This window comes from Mauremys mutica, chromosome 5 (assembly GCF_020497125.1).
Source record: "Mauremys mutica isolate MM-2020 ecotype Southern chromosome 5, ASM2049712v1, whole genome shotgun sequence".
Classification (NCBI taxonomy): domain Eukaryota; kingdom Metazoa; phylum Chordata; order Testudines; family Geoemydidae; genus Mauremys; species Mauremys mutica.
In genome coordinates this window covers 92,955,222-92,971,431 of record NC_059076.1, presented here as the reverse complement: position 1 = coordinate 92,971,431, position 16,210 = coordinate 92,955,222, and the positions used below count along the sequence as shown (strand labels likewise).

General features: G+C 42.8%; 1 protein-coding gene across 3 annotated transcripts; it reads left to right on the top strand.

Annotated features, from left to right (window-relative positions):
* The first annotated feature begins 8,188 nt into the window (after window positions 1-8,188).
* GSX2 (GS homeobox 2) lies at window positions 8,189-15,888 on the top strand. 3 transcript variants are annotated; one of them, XM_045018163.1, is made up of 3 exons: window positions 8,189-8,426; window positions 13,778-14,329; window positions 14,837-15,888. In XM_045018163.1, exons 2-3 carry the CDS (start codon window positions 13,891-13,893, stop codon window positions 15,175-15,177), a joined length of 780 nt encoding a protein of 259 aa, XP_044874098.1. In that variant the 5' UTR covers window positions 8,189-8,426; window positions 13,778-13,890; the 3' UTR covers window positions 15,178-15,888. The 3 variants fall into 3 exon arrangements, with proteins under 3 accessions (XP_044874098.1, XP_044874096.1, XP_044874097.1); XM_045018161.1 differs by having other exon boundaries at window positions 8,190-8,426; window positions 13,617-14,329; XM_045018162.1 differs by having other exon boundaries at window positions 8,348-8,426; window positions 13,683-14,329.
* Window positions 15,889-16,210: the final 322 nt, after the last annotated feature.

Below are 16,210 nucleotides of genomic sequence, written 5' to 3'. Positions count from 1 at the left end.
TACTGTCTTAAAGACTGGGGCATCTTAAGCAGGGAAGCCAGGAGCTGAAAGTTAAGAGTTCCAATCACTAGGCTGCCTGGACCACAAAGCTCCCTGTTACACCCTGAAAGTATATAATTCTATAGAATGAACTGAATTGTTTTGTTTCCTTACCCTGAAACAGGCCATTTTTTTAAACTAAACTTTAGAGACTCCAGATTCTGCTCTCAGTTGCATCAGTCTGAATAACTCCAGACTATGATTTACCTTCATGTATCTGAGAGTATCACCTAACTTGTGACCCATTCAGGACCAGATAAATCCTGATAGGATTATGACTTACACATTGCAGTATTAATTTAATTATACACTATATATCTGTGCCTGAATATTTAGTCCTTTTTCTAAGCTATAGTATGTCAGAGATGGGCCTGAGCTGCAAGGCTGGGGTTATTTGATTCTGAAATTTCCTAAAGTTTAGGGAAATTCTTCAATGCTCTTGTGTGTTAAGCTCTCTGGTTTTAGTCTGATCGATCTATAATGACACCAGTATTTTGGTTTTTATACAATTTATGATTGAAATACTCTCTGTTATGACTTCTAGTAGTTCAGATTCTGATCTCTGGATTACTGCCTATTTTATTTTTTCCATTTGAAGCTATTTTCTAACCAATAAAATAGCATTCTGAACACTATACACAGTGTGTCTGGCCTTCTTTCATTCTGTTCCCATTAGAGTTTAGTGTAGGGTTCAAAATTAACAGGTTAAATAAACTTTGAATCAATATGCTTATATCCAGAACCTCAAAATACTTGAACATATTCAACTTAAACTTCTTAGCTTCTGTGTTTCTTCAAAGCACTTGGGATAGGAGTTTTTGTGAGAGTTTGGCAAATGTATAAATGAGTGATAGAACATAAAAAAACCCTCAACTTTTACATCATTTTAATATCTTTAAATGTTTCATTTTTAAATAATAATATAATCTGTGCCTCATCACTGGTATCTGTGCCCCCATGGTTTGAACCAAGTGTACAAACATATCTATTTAAGGATGTACACTGTAGAAGGGTTTTCATTGATATGTATTAAGGTATCCTGTTCAGGATCCTCCAGGTTTGGAGACAGCTGCTTTAAATGTGACTGTCCTATGAAAAAGGTGCCTATAGAAAGGACCTGGTGTGTTTCCATATTTCCCTGAGACATCCAGACTAACTCAAAATGAGATGGTGTTTTGTTTTTAAACTCAGTCTAGGAAATTCAGTGTGTGATCTGAAACTCCAACCGGGGGGCCTTGGGCAAGTCATTTAACCTCTTTCTTTCAGTATCCTAATGGCCAATGTGAAATAAGTTAATAGTCTCAGTCCAGTCCTTAGCAGATAAGTGTCACTAACACAGAACATCACCAGATTTGCCTCCTTGTTGGTAGTCTCTGCAGAGGCTAAGAGTTAAATAGATAAGGAAAATGAACAGCCTCCTCAGTCTCAGATGGTTTTCTTCCTTTACAGAGAAGATGCACAGTGCTAGGGCCCTCTTTCTGCCCATACTTTACATGTTCTATGGATAAATATGGTAGTGGACATTAGCTCCAAGAATATTAGACCAACTCATTTCCTGAAGTAATAGATTTTACATCTAAGTCAGTTGATATTTCAAAGCAGTCTGAAGATATCACTGTATATTAATATTGATTATTTTTTACTTACAAGGAGGCACTATCAACTGTTATTCAATTACCTAGCAATACAGTAGCTAATAAGTGAGCCACAATATGCAGGGAAAATCCAGCCACTCACTTTATGAAAGAAACAAATTAGTATAGGTTGTTTATTTAAGTAAACTAACTATGCTAATTAAAGTAGGTTAAATGTAGCATCATGCAAAATTCCTACAATAATCTGGTTCATATACTTTAAATGACAGAGATGGCTCTCCTTGCTAATACCATGCATACTCAACTGGCTAGAAAAGCAACATTTCTGCTGGTATCAGATTCAAAAGGCTGGGTTATGGCCCCAATCATAAGAACATAAGAAAGGCCGTACCAGGTCAGACCAAAGGTCCATCTAGCCCAGTATCTGTCTACCGACAGTGGCCAATGCCAGGTGCCCCTGAGGGAGTGAACCTAACAGGCAACGATCAAGTGATCTCTCTCCTGCCATCCATCTCCATCCTCTGACGAACAGAGGCTAGGGACACCATTCTTACCCATCCTGGCTAATAGCCATTTATGGACTTAGCCACCATGAATTTATCCAGTCCCCTTTTAAACATTGTTATAGTCCTAGCCTTCACAACCTCCTCAGGTAAGGAGTTCCACAAGTTGACTGTGCGCTGCGTGAAGAAGAACTTCCTTTTATTTGTTTTAAACCTGCTGCCTATTAATTTCATTTGGTGACCCCTAGTTCTTGTATTATGGGAATAAGTAAATAACTTTTCCTTATCCACTTTCTCAACATCACTCATGATTTTATATACCTCTATCATGTCCCCCCTTAGTCTTCTCTTTTCCAAACTGAAGAGTCCTAGCCTCTTTAATCTTTCCTCATATGGGACCCTCTCTAAACCCCTAATCATTTTAGTTGCTCTTTTCTGAACCTTTTCTAGTGCTAGAATATCTTTTTTGAGGTGAGGAGACCACATCTGTACACAGTATTCGAGATGTGGGCGTACCATGGATTTATATAAGGGCAATAATATATTCTCAGTCTTATTCTCTATCCCCTTTTTAATGATTCCTAACATCCTGTTTGCTTTTTTGACCGCCTCTGCACACTGCGTGGACATCTTCAGAGAACTATCCACGATAACTCCAAGATCTTTTTCCTGACTCGTTGTAGCTAAATTAGCCCCCATCATGTTGTATGTATAGTTGGGGTTATTTTTTCCAATGTGCATTACTTTACATTTATCCACATTAAATTTCATTTGCCATTTTGTTGCCCAATCACTTAGTTTTGTGAGATCTTTTTGAAGTTCTTCACAATCTGCTTTGGTCTTAACTATCTTGAGTAGTTTAGTATCATCTGCAGACTTTGCCACCTCACTGTTTACCCCTTTCTCCAGATCATTTATGAATAAATTGAATAGGATTGGTCCTAGGACTGACCCTTGGGGAACACCACTAGTTACCCCTCTCCATTCTGAGAATTTACCATTAATTCCTACCCTTTGTTCCCTGTCCATTAACCAGTTCTCAATCCATGAAAGGACCTTTCCTTTTATCCCATGACAGCTTAATTTACGTAAGAGCCTTTGGTGAGGGACCTTGTCAAAGGCTTTCTGGAAATCTAAGTACACTATGTCCACCGGATCCCCCTTGTCCACATGTTTGTTGACCCCTTCAAAGAACTCTAATAGATTAGTAAGACACGATTTCCCTTTACAGAAACCATGTTGACTATTGCTCAAGAGTTTATGTTTTTCTATGTGTCTGACAATTTTATTCTTTACTATTGTTTCAACTAATTTGCCCGGTACCGACGTTAGACTTACCGGTCTGTAATTGCCGGGATCACCCCTAGAGCCCTTTTTAAATATTGGCGTTACATTAGCTAACTTCCAGTCATTGGGTACCGAAGCCGATTTAAAGGACAGGTTACAAACCTTAGTTAATAGTTCAGCAACTTCACATTTGAGTTCTTTCAGAACTCTTGGGTGAATGCCATCTGGTCCCGGTGACTTGTTAATGTTGAGTTTATCAATTAATTCCAAAACCTCCTCTAGTGACACTTCAATCTGTGACAGCTCCTCAGATTTGTCACCTACAAAAGCTAGCTCAGGTTTGGGAATCTCCCTAACATCCTCAGCCGTGAAGACTGAAGCAAAGAATCCATTTAGTTTCTCCGCAATGACTTTATCATCTTTAAGCGCTCCTTTTGAATTTTGATCATCAAGGGGCCCCACTGGTTGTTTAGCAGGCTTCCTGCTTCTGATGTACTTAAAAAACATTTTGTTATTACCTTTGGAGTTTTTGGCTAGCCGTTCTTCAAACTCCTCTTTGGCTTTTCTTATTACACTCTTGCACTTAAGTTGGCAGTGTTTGTGCTCCTTTCTATTTGCCTCACTAGGATTTGACTTCCACTTTTTAAAGGAAGTCTTTTTATCTCTCATTGCTTCTTTTACATGGTTGTTAAGCCACGGTGGCTCTTTTTTAGTTCTCTTACTGTTTTTCTTAATTTGGGGTATACATTGAAGTTGGGCCTCTATTATGGTGTCTTTAAAAAGGGCCCACGCAACTTGCAGGGATTTCACTTTAGTCACTGTACCTTTTAACTTTTGTCTAACTAACCCCCTCATTTTTGTATAGTTCCCCCTTTTGAAATTAAAGGCCACAGTGTTGGGCAGTTGAGATGTTCTTCCCCTCACAGGGATGTTGAATGCTATTGTATTATGGTCACTATTTCCAAGCGGTCCTGCTATAGTTACCTCTTGGACCAGCTCCTGTGCTCCACTCAAGATTAAATCTAGAGTCGCCTCTCCCCGTGTGGGTTCCCGTACCAGCTGCTCCATGAAGCAGTCATTTAAAGTATCGAGAAATTTTATCTCGGCATTTCGTCCTGAAGTGAAATGTTCCCAGTCAATATGGGGATAATTGAAATCCCCCACTATTATTGGGTTCTTAATTTTGATAGCCTCTCTAATTTCCCTTAGCATTTCATCATCACTATTACTGTCCTGGTCAGGTGGTCGATAATAGATCCCTACTGTTATATTTTTACTAGAGCATGAAATTTCTATCCATAGAGACTCTATGGAACCTGTGGATTCGCTTAAGATTTTTACTTCATTTGAATCTACACTTTCTTTAACATATAGTGCCACTCCTCCCCCTCCACGGCCTGTTCTGTCCTTCCGATATATTTTGTACCCCGGAATGATTGTGTCCCATTGATTGCTCTCAGTCCACCAGGTTTCTGTGATGCCTATTATATCTATATCCTCCTTTGTCACAAGACACTCTAGTTCACCCATCTTATTATTTAGACTTCTGGCATTTGTGTACAAGCACTTTAAAAACTTGTCCCTGTTTATTAGCCTACCTTTCTCTGATGTGCCAGATTCTTTTTTATGTGACTGTTTATCATCTGATCCAGCCCTTACATTATACTTCTCATTCCTCTGCTCCTGACTATAACCTGGAGATTCTCTATCATCAGACTCTCCCCTAAGAGAAGTCTGTGTCCGATCCACACGCTCCTCTGCAGCAGTCGGCTTTCCCCCATCTCCTAGTTTAAAAACTGCTCTACAACCTTTTTAATGTTTAGTGCCAGCAGTCTGGTTCCACTTTGGTTTAGGTGGAGCCCATCTCTCCTGTATAGGCTCCTCCCATCCCAGAAGTTTCCCCAGTTCCTAATGAATGTGAACCCCTCCTCTCTACACCATCGTCTCATCCATGCATTGAGACTCTGAAGCTCTGCCTGCCTACCTGGCCCTGCGCGTGGAACTGGGAGCATTTCTGAAAATGCCACCATAGAGGTCCTGGATTTCAGTCTCTTCCCTAGCAGCCTAAATTTGGCTTCCAGGACATCTCTCCTACCCTTCCCTATGTCATTGGTACCTACATGTACCACGACCACCGGCTCCTCCCCAGCACTACACATAAGTCTATCTAGATGCCTCGAGAGATCCGCAACCTTCGCACCAGGCAGGCAAGTCACCATACGGTTCTCCCGGTCATCACAGACCCAGCTATCTACATTTCTAATAATCGAATCTCCCATTACTAACACCTGCCTTTTCCTAGAAACTCGAGTTCCCTCCCCCGGAGAGGCAACCTCAGTGCGAGAGGTAATGCCAGCACCATCTGGAAGGAGGGTCCTAACTATGGGAAGGTTTCCCTCTGCTCCCATTGACTGCTCTACTTCCCTGAGCCCTTCTTCCTCCTCAACAGCACAGGAGCTGTCTAAGCGGAGGTGGGACAATTCTACAGTGTCCCGGAAAGCCTCATCAACATACCTCTCTGCCTCTCTCAGCTCCTCCAGTTCCGCCACCCTGGCCTCCAAAGTCCGTACATGGTCTCTGAGGGCCAGGAGCTCCTTGCACCGACTGCACACATACGCCACCCGCCCACAGGGCAGGTAATCATACATGCGACAGTCAGTGCAATAAACTGGATAGCCCCCACTCTGCTGCTGGGCTTCTGCCTGCATTGTCTCCTAGTTAGTGAAAGGGTGGTTTACGGAAAGTAGTTTTAGAATGTAGTTTGGTATATAGGTTTTAGGGTTTTAGGGGGGGCTACAGGGAAGGGGTTAGGGCCGGCAAGGGACTCCCACTCCCCCTCCCAACTCCCTTGTGAAACTCCCTGTTAGCAGCCCCTGGTCGCTTGTGCGCGGCTTTATAAAGCCCTGGCCTGAGTGAATGCCCCGCCCACTGATTAAGGCTCAGCCAATTACCAGAGGCTTCGAGCTTTCAAACCTGCCTCCAACTGCCAGCCAGAGCACACGGTCCCTCAAACAACCAAACAAACAAACAGACTGACAAACACAAGCTCAGCACACAGCAAGTAACCCCCAAACACAAACAAACACACACTACAGACAGTCACTTACCCCACAGATGCTGTATTAGCTCCTCCTTCACCAGCAAAGCTCTTAAGTACCTGCATAACTTTAAATGGATAAGTAGTTTCATTAACTTTAATGAGACTATTCCTATGCTTTAAGTTCTGCATGTGCTTAAAAATTTTGGTGGATCAGAGCCTATATTATTAAAACGTATTTCAAAGTGTATTACTTTCTGTGTATATGTGAAAAGTGCAAAGCATTTCATTATTAGCAATGGGCATGTGTGAAAGCCTCCTGAAGTCAATTATAGTTTTGCCATTGATTTCAATGAGCTTTGGATCAGGCCCAGAGATGGTGGTTCTCAAAACAAAAAAACAAAACAGGTAATTATACAGAAATAAATGTCCACACCGCCTTTTGCAGTGGTTTAACTGTATTAGTTTCAAGGCTGATTGCAATGATAGAGTATATCTCCTCTTCAAGTGCTACAGCAGCATAGCTGCAGTGGATGGCATGATGTTGCCTCATATGGAAGCATTTGAGGGACACGGAAAAGTGACATATGGAGAAGTACTAGGGAATGCTGCAGATTCTGAGGTGACCTACTCAATTTTCCTTCACTGTACATTGGCTTTGCCCTGACTCCTCCCACATTTCTTTTTTGGGTGGAGTTTATAGACCTTCCTGTGGAACTGTTTTAGATTTGTACACTGGTATGAGAGTGAACTGAATAAGGAGGTTTGTCCTTGCATGTAGAATTAAGAAGCAGTTTTTAGAATAAGGGCCAGATCCACAAAAGTATTTAGGCTCCTAACTTCCATGGATTTCAGTGAAAGTTAGAAGTCTGAATACTTTCATAGATCTGGGCCTCAGTTCTCACTCGTTTTAGTCCACAGGCCATGGGGGCTTATGACCCCATGAATTTAAATGAAAATTTAACTAAATTAAGTAAGAAACTTGTAAAATTAATCATGAGAAACTGCACACCAAATAGTAAAATGGGGATTTTTGTTTAAAAAGTGATGGATGGGTATTGACCTCCTGTTTCTTTGTGATAGTATTAAAGCAAAATTAATCTAAATTGCTGTCATAAGAGCCTCATCATCTAATCCACCTGCACCTAACACTTACATCAGCTTCAGTGGAAATTTATGGTGTACAGAGAACACAGGATGTGGCCCTTTGGAAATTAATATTGTGAATGTCTTGTATTGAGGTTGTTTTCAACTTTTCACCCATATATGATTTAATTAGCCTAAAACACTTGCTTATGTTTATTCCAGCCAGATGCAAAGACTTGCATAAAAGAATAAATCCATTTAGTGAAAAATGATCTTCCTCATTGAGGAGGCTATAATTTTTCCCATGTAAAACAAGTTTACCCTTCAAACAATACATTTTATATGAATACAAAATATTTATATATTTAGTTCTCTTCAGTGCTAATTAATTAGCAGCCAGCTTTCTCAACCCATATGTATCCCATCTCTCTGTGTTTTTAAAAGATTACTAAGTGTTAAAACAAATTGGCTACATTTTGTGGGTGCTGTTAGCAAAAGTCAGATGGGGCCAAAGATATTGCAAACTTCACCAATAGCCTCAGATCTCACTGGTCGAATCTAACCTCCCCAGGGAGAGGTGTTCTAAGTCTTCGTGCTGTATTATTAAACTCCCAGAGGCACTCTTTTAACACCTACTCTCCTACTCTGAGCCAACTCACATTGCTGCTAAGTTTTGTTTCGCGGGTGGGGAGATTGTGTGGTCTGTAGTTTTGTGGAGTTGGCGTGGCCACCTCCCCAAAAAAAAAACTCTTAAGGGTTTGCAAATCGGACTCTCAGTGCTACGTTGCAAATAAGGATTACACTTTGCCATTCAGATCCAACTATATTTTGCTGGAAGAGGGGAAGGGAACCTGTCCTGTGATTCCGAAAGCTAAACAGGTGAGAGCAGGCTCTGCAGAAGAAGTTTGCTGCAGAGGAGGACACTGCCATTTAAAAAACCTGTTTTAACTGGTGCGACTTTCTAAAGGGAGCTCACGTCGAGAAATACTGGGGAGGACAGCTCAGCGTTCACCACTTACAAATAGGTTTCAATCAGAACAGTAACGAGGGCACAAATAAACGCAGTATAGTGAAAACACAGGCAGGAGGGACACCTACGTAGGCTTTGAGATCTCTCGCTTCTTAGGTGTTAAGTCGAAGCATAAGCTATATCCATAGTCGTCGTGGTACTTGTCATTGTGCTGTGTATTACTCATAGAGAAAAGATACTTTAGCCAAAACGTGATTCTTTATAGACAAGTCCTTACCAGTAATGGTTTCGTCAAGCAGACAGCCTAACCCTCGCATTCTTTAGCTAAGCATTATCTTCGGGGCAGGGACTGTCTCTCCCTGTGTTTGGAAAACGCCTGGAATATTATAGGTGCCTGAATAATGGAATATTATAGAACCTGAATAATAATGAATGCTTAAAGCAAGAGTCTGAATTCCTCCAAAGTACTCACTGGTGGATCGTTTTGTATTTCGCTTTTTCTTGAAGGCAAAAGTGCGGATAAAATTGGATTTAAAAGTAAAAGTCACCTTGTCAGTCTACTCTGCTTTTGATTCTCTGGGCGCTCTCTTTTGGAAACGCAATAGAAGTTTGGTTGCCTTTTGGGGGGAAAAACGGGTTTGGTAGGTATTGAGCAAACAAACGACGTGGAAAATCATGTGACAAACTTGATCCCGCACAATCACGGTTTCACTAAACTAAATAGTTTGGTTTCCCCCGCTACAAGTTTTATTCTAGCAGCCAAAGGCTCCTAGAGTCTAGAAGCAGCGTCTAAGTTCTCCATGGGCAGTGGAAGGATGAGGAATCAGAAATGAAATTCCCCCTTTCATCCTAATACACATCTTTTCAATTTTTGTAATTGCCAGCCTCTGCCATAATGAGATCCTTTGAAATTCAAAAGACACATTTTAATGTTACATCTTTATCTTTGGGGGGAAACCTAGTTTTCCACCGCTGCTACATATCCTGTTAACAATCAGAGCCCAAGACCCTGAAAAGAGACCTACTGCACAATTTCTGCTGAATGCACTTCTTAGTTCATATAATGCTAGGGCCTTTTGATGTGCTACAATGAGCGTTACGCCCAAAGATTGTCTCTTTGGACAGATCTACAACGCTTGGCTTAATGTTTGGAAGTTAAATGGACAACAAGGATGTTGAAACTCCCACGCTTCAGCCACTGCAGACACTTGCTACATTTTCCTGTTAGTTTCCATAAGTGAAACAGACATGGTGGAGTGAAGGAGGCTGGGGGGCGGGGAAGGAACATTTTTCTCTTTTATTTCCCCTTTTACTTTTTGTCAGCCTTAAAATAAGAGCTGTTTGGGAAGAGTATAGGTAGCTTGTATCTTCAAGTCCCTGGCTATGTTGCTAATCCATGAAATCAAAATTTATGATTATTCAAATGTTGAGGACTGTGAAAAGAGAGGAAGAAAGAGAGAAAATTAATATTGCAGCTGTTCTTCTGATTAATGAGAGATAATTGCTCATGAAAAGTCACCCCTGTGGCATTTTGTTGTCTCCTGGATCTTTGTTCTTTTCCACTATTATTGAGGACTTTCTTGAAGACTAAGCGGTTCTTTTCAATTTTTGGTATTCAGAAAGTGTTGCTTGGTTACAGATAATGGAGAAATCTCGGGCTATATTGGGTAAGATGTGCCACAGACAGCAATATCACAATGCCACTTTCAGAAAAGGATGGATACAAGTTAACGATGCGCTTTCAATAAAACATTAATAGACTTGTTCACGCTTTTATAATGACCTCATTAATGGGAGCTGGGGGCAAGTCCTGTCTTCTGCTTATGTTCACGTAACAAAACCCTGCTTTGAGATCATTTGCAAACTAATATGAAACCAACGTTGGATTAGCAGATAAATGTGATTATAACGCACGAGTCATTATGTTCCATTTGGTTTGCAAGGGCTTCTTTTGCCATTAAAATGATCAAAACTAGTGTTTTGTTCTTCCCACAACACCCCATTCACTGGAGAGCAATTTGGTCACTGGCTGTTTGTAAACCGGCTATTCTGCAGTTTTACTTATATAGTTATGTCTGGATGCCGCCTTCCTTGCACAGCCAGATCCGCCAGTGAAATGAGTGGGGAAGTGTGCCGGGGGAAGGAAAGCAGACTATTTCCCTAGCATGAATTTTTGGGGTGGGGGAGGCTTCACTTTTGTCATTTAATCCGCGAATCTCTTGTAAATAAAGGTGTCAGAGGCATCTGGAGGAAAGGGAAAACGAGGGCAGCTAGTCCGACACGTTCAGTCTGGGGGGAGCGGAGCTGCTGTTCTTTTTGAACTGCGCTAATTTAAAAGGGGGCAATTTCGTTACATTCTCATTTGTTACACTGTCTTGAACTAAAGGCAGACAAAGCTATACTCTGTCACCCCGAGCAGAATGAAGGGAATCAAAGGATTTTCCCTTAAAAGGACTAATTTTCTCCTTGAATTATGAAAGTAATGGCTAGGTAACAGCCTGTGCTCTGTACCCAACTGCTTAATACCTTCTAAATCCTTCCACGTGGCTCGACTAGTCGTGGCAATTAGAGCTCATTATAGGCTCATAAGAGCTCTCATTTTGGGGATTACTTAATGGACAATGAAATTTTATCGGACAGAATTATTGAAAAATAAAATTGTAACGAGGTCGCTGTGATGTGGGCGCACGCCTTCCATCATTCCGCCTGGATTGGAATATCTTCGCCTTCGCATCGCGCTTTTCTTCCTCTTCTTATCACTGCACTGGGTTTATTATAACAATTACAGATTAAAACCGTGATCTGATTCTTACTCTGTCTGACTTTCCTTAAATAAGGCCATTTCCCCCCGGATCCGCTCTATCTCAGCAGATACAGCTTGTCCCACTTCCGAGAGCGGGTTATTTCCTTCAGAGCAGCTTCTTGTAAACGCCGATGGCTCTAAACCTCTCTGTCCATTGCAGTAAAAGCCATATCACACAGGGAGATCTGGAAAGAATCACCTAATTGGTCATTCTTATAATAATCATATGTGTGTTCTACATTCATATGGTGTAAAGTCCAAATGCCAAAGAACTTGCGAAGCATCCGTGCTCTCTGTTGATCTCAGATAATGTATAACTGGTTTACTACTTTTTAGCCACCAAAGACATTATTAGGCCTCCGTAGCCTGTGAATCGTATCTGTTAGCTTGTCTTTAATCAGTATCAAAACCTTGGCACAATAGTTTTTAACCATACTAACATGGCGCTTTGCGTCAGAGCACTTTCCTTAAAGTTAATCGCTCTTTAATAATTGTTCACTCTCGATTGCTATCTCTTGCCTTCCGGGTTTTTTAATTCTTTGATCCTGTCTGTTGCTCTGAAGTAGTAAATGATTAGTTTGTAAAGGTGCTTTGCTAGCAATAGTTGAAGCTGACCTGCCTTAAACTCTGCAACTCCCTAATTGTTGTCACAAGATGTTGGATTAGCACATTTCTGGAATAGCTGTCTGTTTACACTCCAGAGGCCCACAGTCCAGTAAACACTTTCTAATTGAATTCTAATCACATTCAAATAGCTCAATAACCAGTCTCAGCTGCAATTCATAAAACTTTAATTGCCATCCATAAATCCTGAGCTCCCCGAGTGTGGAGTGTCCCTACAACTCAATTATACCTTGCTTGCCAGAATTTCACTGGATGCCTTCAAGGAGACTAACTGACAATCCCTTCTTTCACACGCCTTAGAGAGATATTGATTGTGAACTGAGATCTATTTCTACTTCTCGTCGTGTGTTAGTGGCAGCACCCTCTGCACGACTGCAATGAAAAGTAAAGCCTGAGCTTCTCTCTGTTTGGTAATAGGGGAAAGGGCCTTTTAACTGAGGCTGAGATACGTTACATTTCTAAACTCAGCGGCGAGGAATACCCCTTTGATAGAAATGCAAACAGATGAGCAAGCTTTGAAAACGACTTAGGCTTTTTGACTTTAAGATAAATTTTAACAGTGATTGCTGTTTGACCATGTCCATTGCCAAGGAACTTGTAGGATCATTGTATTTTCCCCCCCCCGCCCCATCATGATATCCTTTCAACACAATTAGGATACAAATTTCTGTGCTAGCCTGGCTTATTGGGGCCAGAGTTTTCTGCTGTAAAACGCAATTGTCACTGCTGAGTCCAAAGTCAAGTAGAATTTGATAGTCATCTTTAAGTGATGCTTGGTTAATATTGCATTAACCAAGAATGCAATATTAGTTCTATTAACTATAAGTCCCCTTTTAAACTCCCATAGAACAGGTAAGTGGAGAATCGTGTAGTGTGCTGCAAATACCTTGGCTCTTTAATGAAATCTGAAATGCTCAGGAGTCACCGACCATATTTCGCTGTTGATCCAATTTTACTTTGACTGATTGCTTCGGCAAACTTGGTGGAGATCAAAGAATCCCTCTCGGACATTTTCTCTTTTCATTAGGATTTTGAACTGAAGCTTTGAAATGATCATGAAAGTTAACTTGAAAGTCTTCCGTTTTGACAACGTCTTGGCTGAGAAGTGTCCAGATATTTTAAGGCTTTATCTCTTGAACTAATTGCCAGTTTGACAAGATTCACTCATAAAAAACAGCATTTACCCCTAGAGTAGCTCTGTCACGTACTTCACGGAAAATATAAGGGCGACTACATTCTTGGAAAAGCAAATGGGATTGTTTCTAGGTGTAACTCGACTTAGTGAGAGAGACGATCACCCAGAAGTTATAACTATTGTACTTAGATGCTACATAGTATATTAAAAGAAAATGAACCACATCCTGCCTATTTCATCACGTGCCACTGGTTTCCCCCTACTCAGGAAATGGTGTATTATTAGTATAAACGATGTGACGGGAGAACCCCTTAAAGTTTATTTTTAAACCTAGTCAAAGACGTGCATTTGTTTACCGGGTAATGTGTTAGAAAGTACAACGTGGGATGTGCCTGAATCACAAACAGGGCAGCTGCCCCCTCCGTTGCTCCCCCGTTCCTATAATTTATCTGGAGAGGAGGAGAACTGAAGTCATGTTGAAATTAACAAAACACACACACTTTGGAAAGTCTCCCCCCCCCCTTTGTTTTGTTCTAGCTCGGGCAGCCTATCCCGAGGATTTGGAGGAGAAGCCAAGGGGGTTTAGATCTGCATCTCTTTCAGGAATCACGTGTTAAATAGTTGATATAAAACCCCGGAGCAGGGGATCCAGGCGGGGGACTTGAAGACCAGCCCTCTCCAGGGATCCTTTTGTTCAGCTCTCAGACATAAGCACCTTCTCGCCAGCCAAGTGCTTCAGTGGCGACTTCCCCGCCTTGGCAAAGGAGGAAGACCCGGGAGAGCCAGCCCTGACCTGCAGCATCCCTTCGAAATGTCCCGATCCTTCTATGTCGACTCTTTAATCATCAAAGATTCCTCGAGGCCAGCTCCTTCCCTGCCTGAGCACCCCCACGGACAGGATTTCCTCATCCCCCTCAGCATGCCTTCCCCCCTGGTCATGTCGGTGTCGGGCCCCGGCTGCCCGTCCCGCAAGAGCGGCACCTTCTGCGTGTGCCCGCTCTGTGTCACTTCGCACTTGCACTCGTCCCGGGGGGGCGGCAGCGGGGCCATCCCCCTGCTCAAGAGCCAGTTCCCTCCCGGCGGAGATGCCCCGTACTGCCCCAGGATGAGCCATGCCCAGCACCACCAGCAGCAGAGCTCGGTACCAGCCGCCGCAGCCGCCCTGGGCCACCCGGCGCATCACGCACCTGTCTGCACCGCCACCACCTACAGCGTTAGCGACCCCAGGAGATTCCATTGCCTCGGCATGGGTAGGAGTCACTGGCCCGGGGCTGCCATTCCACCTCGCTGGGGTGCGCTTCGCCCCGCAGCCGGCGGGCAAGGGCGCGAGCGGGGATTTTGGAGGGAGGGAGGGAGGGAGGGCTGATGCCCAAGCCTGAGCGCGGAGCTGCACTGCCCTACAGGTGGGGATAGAGTGGGGAGGGATCGTTCATTCCCCGCGGGGGGGGGGGGGGAATCGGGATGAACTCCTGGGGGGGAGAGCAGGGGTGTGTTTGCTTCCACTAGTGTTTGTGGAGCGGTTCTGATGTGGCAGGCAAGGAGGAGGCGGGTTTCCAGGGCTGGCGTTAGCGAGCAGGTAGTGTGAGGCTCTCTGTCCACACACACACCTAGAGAGACGCTCACCGAGGGGTTGCGTCTTGCTGCTCCTGTAACACATGAAATGAACCGGGGGGGATACGTGTTCGGAAAGGGGCGATAGGGACAGATTAGTCTGAATTCTTTTCACTCCACTTAGCCCTTGTGTCTCTCCCGTCCAGGAGGATCCGATACTAGCCACATTCCAAACGGCAAGAGGATGCGGACCGCTTTCACCAGCACGCAGCTTTTGGAGCTAGAGAGGGAATTTTCTTCCAACATGTACCTGTCCCGCCTGAGGAGAATCGAGATCGCTACCTACCTGAACCTGTCCGAGAAGCAAGTGAAAATCTGGTTCCAGAATCGGAGGGTGAAACACAAGAAAGAAGGCAAGGGAACCCAGAGAAACACTCACGGGGGCTGCAAGTGCACGGGCAACCCGGGGCATTACCCCAGGTCAGAAGACGAAGAGTCTTTATCCCCATCATCTGCGAACGAGGACAAAGAGATCTCCCCTTTATAAAGCGCTAGCAAGCCCGCCGACTTCGGTCCCAAGCTGGGGCGCCTTCGATTCTCTGAACTAGCTGCTTCCACCCTAGGGTTGCAAGCCTGAGCTAAACGGGGAAGCATGTGTGACTGCAACTGCATACACCTGACCGAGCTGGGACCATGCTAAGGAACACACAGACAAAGGAAATAGTTCTTGATGGCTCTGTCCGCCAATAAGGTTTATTTTAATCGATTCACAGGTTAGATATTTTGAATGTACAGGCTTTAGTGGTGAGCGTTCAACTAAAACACTATTTATATAACACAAGGAGCAATGTTGTTCTTTTTTGAAAAAGTTAACGTGATCCTGGATTTCCTATGGGCATGGCAGTTTTCCTCCCTTCCCTCACCTCAATACAGTTTAAGAAAATCCCATTTCATGACTTTACTGAAAGTTCTGACGTCGAGAAGAATTTAGAGAATTAAAAGGAAAAATAGGTCTAACTGCATGAGAATCTTCTGTACAGAGTTTAAAAAATTACAATCGTTCGGAGGTTCGTTTGTATGTGAATAGTTTTATATAAGATTTATATTTATATTTATTTAAATGAGGTCAGATAAGAATTTTATTTTTTTTAAGTGCCAGCTTAGTTCAAACAATGATGGTGTTTAATGGGGCAAAAATGTTTTTTGTAATCCTTTGTACACTAATTGAATTAGTATGGTTCAGAAATATATACAAATAAATGCCATCCGCTACTAACCTGAATAACTATGTTTCCTGCTACACCGTGTTCTTGGTTTTAAACAAATAACCCAATTTCAGCAGGAGAGAGGGCCAGGGAAGCGAAGTTTCCAAGCACGGCACTATAAATAGCTTCTGGTTACTTTATAGCCGTGAACAATGAGAGTTCTTAGCGCCTCTGACAGCTTGTATTTGTCTGTTCTATACACATCATCCAGCACAGCGGCATTTTATGAAGCTGGTTACTGTTGGTTGGTGTTACTGGAAGTGCAGCTACAAAATCCCAGCCTCGTCAGCAAGAAAATAGCTCGCCAAAGACCAG